Below are 3939 nucleotides of genomic sequence, written 5' to 3' on the forward strand. Positions count from 1 at the left end.
TTCCACAAGACGAGACCCAGGGACCGCAACCGAGGGGCATCTCCCCCCACTCCACCCACCGCAACCAGGTGCCCGCAACCAGGCGCCCTACATACTACTGGCGGGGGCCGCATCACGCGCCCCTACACACACTTCTGGATGACGTCATGCCTTGTGCCTCTCAGCGCTCGGCACGAGAGTACAAGCAATGATACATAGTTAAGTAAAGTAGTATTAATTTCAGTTGTGTATAATGTATCATCTGCTAAAAAGAAGAGAGAAAAGAGCGAGGAGGATGGCGCTTTCCTTTTGGTAGAGAAAGTCTTGGGGACCGTCTTCGTTGACAATAATCAGCACTCTTTGGCGTGCAAGGAGTTCGACGGGCGTGCTCTGGTCGCGAGGTGCGCGGCGGCCTCGGCGGCGGCAACCGCGGCGGCGGCGGCAACCGCAGAGCGAGTCAAGTGCTCCGAAATCGATCTCCTCCAGCGGCCGCGCGCGCGCCTCCGCGATGGGGCGAAAAGAGTGCTCTACCCGCCGAGGGAGAGCGCCGAGTGCTCCAGGAGAGCGCTCTAAAAAGCATTCGAGTCGAGCGCATGCGTCACCGCGATCGCAAAGACTGATCCGCGCGCCCCGCGTGGAGGAGTGGAGATGGGGAGAGGGGTGGGCTCAATGAGAGCAGGCTGAGGAGGAGAGAGAGAGAGAGAGAGAGAGAGAGAGAGAGAGAGAGAGAGAGAGAGAGAGAGTGAGAGCCCGTACGTCTGCGGCGATGTGCTCGCGGAGGTGGGGAACCAGGTCAGGAGCCCGCCAGCGCCGCCGGAGCTCCGCGTGTGTGCGCGCGTAATATTCTAATATTTGAAAAACTAACGAAAATTAACTTTAGACGGAGGCGACAAATTGGATAAATCTATTCACGATATGATATAGGAACAAAATTTATTTCGTCTTTTTCCAATTTATTTTTTTTACAAAAGAAGGAATGGGGCAACTGCGCCGATTGAAGAAGAACTTTTATTCACGTGCCAGTCAGAGAAGCACTACGACGGGTAACATTCATAACCCACCAATACCACCTTGAATAATTGCTACGTCATTGTCTTCGGGATCGCACAAAGAGTCGTGAGTTATTTCGATGACCCACGAGAGCCATTCAGAGTGGCGTTTCGAGGAGGGACATTTGCCGATTTCGTGCGAGAAAAGACAGATTTGCACCCCCGTTCCGACGTGCCTCAACAGCTTGATTTCTTGGTGGCAGTAGCGCTGGCACGACTCGCAGTCTTCCTGGTCGCAATCGTACCGCCCCTGCAGGAGGATGTGGAGAGAGGGGTTGGACAGGAGCGCGGCTTTCACCTCGTCACTGTGGATCCACGAGTGGATGCACGGGATGCCCTCCGGCGGGAATTCCATGAGCTCCTCGAGGAAGTCTGTGTTCACGACGGCCAGGGTGCGCAGGGCCGGCAGCGAGGGTAGCGCGCTCAACAGCGGGCGCACATCCAAGAAGGCGACGAGGGACAGCCGCTCCACCTGTGACTTCCCGGACGAGGCCAGGGCCTCCAACAGCGTTCGGCCGACGTCGGGGCTAAGGCTAAAGGCTTCGCAACGGCGGTCCAGACCGACTTCGCGGAGCTGGTCGGCTCGGCGGAGCAGCTCCGAGGCTCCCTCGATGGCGGCGACGCCGTCGCCCCACTCGGACTCGCACGCGCCGAGCCACAACGCCCTGAGCGTCGTGCACGCCGCCACGGCCTCCAGCCCGGGCATGGTCATGTCGCACCGGAGAGTGCGGAGGTTGGGCATGGCGGCCAGCAGGTGGGCCGGCGACGCGTCCGCCCAGTCGACGGGCTTCTTAAACCACAGCGGACCTGAGCTGATGATGTCGACCTCCTCCAGGGTGGCGCCGTGGCCGGCCAGCATCGTGTTCACGAAGGACACCGAGTTGTCGTCGGTAGCGCGGCATCGGAAAAACTCGAGGGAAGGTCGGATTGGCCCGGCAGTGACGGGCTTGTCGGTTTGTAGTTCAACAGTGTCGATAGTAAGCTTCTTCAGACCAGAGCACGTCGCCAGGGCGCTGACCAGCACGTCGGCTTTGATCTTCTTCTGGTTCATCAACCGCATATCGGAGCGCAGCGTCAACTGCCGCAGGCGCCCGAGCGCTTCCTGGTTCCGCACCGCCTCCGCGTACAGTGGGAACCGTGCGTCGTGTCTGGCGCTGCAGTAGAACCAAGACAAATCAGCTAATAGAGTCAGCTTTGACACGGCGCACTTCGTCGTGGTCATGGCCAGGAGGGTGCGTCGATGGACGAAGACCTCGTCCAGGCGCGGCGCCAGCCGCAGCACCGCGCTGGCGCGCGAGTGGTCGCCCGCGAGTTGCCGGTGACGCCACACGTCGCCGCAGAGGGCGAGGTCCGCGAGCTCCTTGCACACGAGGCGGCAGGCGAGGACGTCCTTCACCGGGAGAAACTGCATCACCGCCACCAGGACGTCGGCCGGAAGCACCGGCAGCTCCACCACGACGATATCCGAGGACATGACGCGTGTGCAGCAGGGGGCACGCCGAAGTGCTGGGGAAACACAAACCAGAGACGCTTTGAAAACGGCGTTTCGGCAGTGCTGATCGGAAAACGAGAATGAGACAATAATAAAAAGAAGCAAACCTAATCGTTCAACACAGGAAATCAGTAAAAGCCTTCAGGCAGCGCTGCGCTTCAGTCACAGCACAGACGCATCGAGCCAGGGAGGTCATCATGCAGGTCATGCCCCCCCCCCCCTTCCGTACCCAAAGCACCCCCAAGAGGCCTATTTGATGCCATCTCCCCCTACGCTACGCCCCTAGTAGCGTAAGAGAAAAAGACAGCCAGAAATGAAAAATAGTGCATTTCGACTAACGGAGGAAGAAAAATAGCGGGTTCCTGACTGGACGAGCGCGCTTACCCCCACTACCGGCGTGACGTACAGAGGCGGGAAGCTGTCGACTAATCGGTAACGTTTATGTTCTACCCGCTATTCTTCCTCCGTTAGTGGACGTCGATCTGATCTCGACAACTCGACTTAATCGTCGAAATCATATTTTTTCGAACAACATCGACGTCGAACCACGTCTATTTCTGTCTGGAAAAGCGTGATCACAATATTCAGTGCCGCAGCTCAACGAGACATTTTTGAATGGGACTATGGTCAGATAATAGTCTGAATATGTATGACATCTCCAAACCACATCTTTTTAACACTCACCCGTACAAAATGGGTGTGCCCCCCAGAGTGGCTACGCTGTGGGTCTCAAGTCTTACGCTCTCCCAGTCAGATGGGCGTCAACGTTTCTCACTGTGCTCCTAATGGGTTTTTCGAACATATCGCAGCTTAAGTGAACAGCACGACAACACAAGCAGACCGAAACCGATCGGCGAAATACAACACATTTCCCCGAGTTGCATAGAACTGTCCCGTAGACAAGCGGATTCAACAGAGGTTAGGTGAGTGACACTAACGATTTATCTACCTTTCTTTCGTGACGGAGAGACACAACAGTGTCAGGTTGATGACCGGATCTTGAGTGTTCGGCCCCGCCACAGGGACGTTTTCAAGGATTTCTTTGGTGACCTTGACCCGTGCTGAATAAGAAGAAACACGTCCAGTACACCACAGTGCGCTCTGACTGCGACTTCTGCGGCTGATGCTGACGATCTGAGTTGAGGTCGTGATCGCCGTATTTCTACTTGCAGCCGCTTCCGCCTGGAGCGCGGCGATCAGATAACAGGGTAATCCCCAAACGCTGTGGATATTCGCCCAAATTTGTGCCTCCAATAGCTACCGCTATTCGCACAAATTCGTGCAAAATTTGGTATCTTGCCCGTCGCTCGCTGGTTTGGTATGGGGGATCGAGGCGTGAGCCGGGTAGCGACAGCCAGGGCAGGGCGTCATACCATGTCGGCGGACACAGTCATGTCGAGCAGGGAGCGCCCCCCCCCC

At 57.1% G+C, this 3939-nt stretch overlaps 2 protein-coding genes across 2 annotated transcripts in view; one reads left to right on the forward strand and one right to left on the reverse strand.

Moving 5' to 3' along the window:
- Positions 1–3939, forward strand: part of LOC127749246 (gamma-aminobutyric acid receptor subunit epsilon-like) — a 12368-nt gene that overhangs the window by 1583 nt on the left and 6846 nt on the right. The gene's annotated exons all lie outside the window — the stretch shown is intronic.
- LOC113211025 (uncharacterized) lies at positions 970–3852 on the reverse strand. The gene is made up of 2 exons (XM_026429260.2): positions 3470–3852; positions 970–2534 (listed from the first exon to the last, which is right to left on the reverse strand). The coding sequence occupies exon 2, from the start codon at positions 2500–2502 to the stop codon at positions 1030–1032; it is 1473 nt and encodes a 490-aa protein (XP_026285045.1). The 5' UTR covers positions 2503–2534; positions 3470–3852; the 3' UTR covers positions 970–1029.

Source organism: Frankliniella occidentalis, unplaced genomic scaffold (assembly GCF_000697945.3).
Source record: "Frankliniella occidentalis isolate FOCC.00 unplaced genomic scaffold, Focc_3.1 Scaffold3, whole genome shotgun sequence".
In the NCBI taxonomy this organism is placed as follows: domain Eukaryota; kingdom Metazoa; phylum Arthropoda; class Insecta; order Thysanoptera; family Thripidae; genus Frankliniella; species Frankliniella occidentalis.

What these genes read in the sequence shown, in the direction of transcription:
- LOC113211025 (XM_026429260.2), bottom strand. Translation starts at nt 2,502, where the DNA reads ATGTCCTCGGATATCGTCGTGGTGGAGCTGCCGGTGCTTCCGGCCGAC.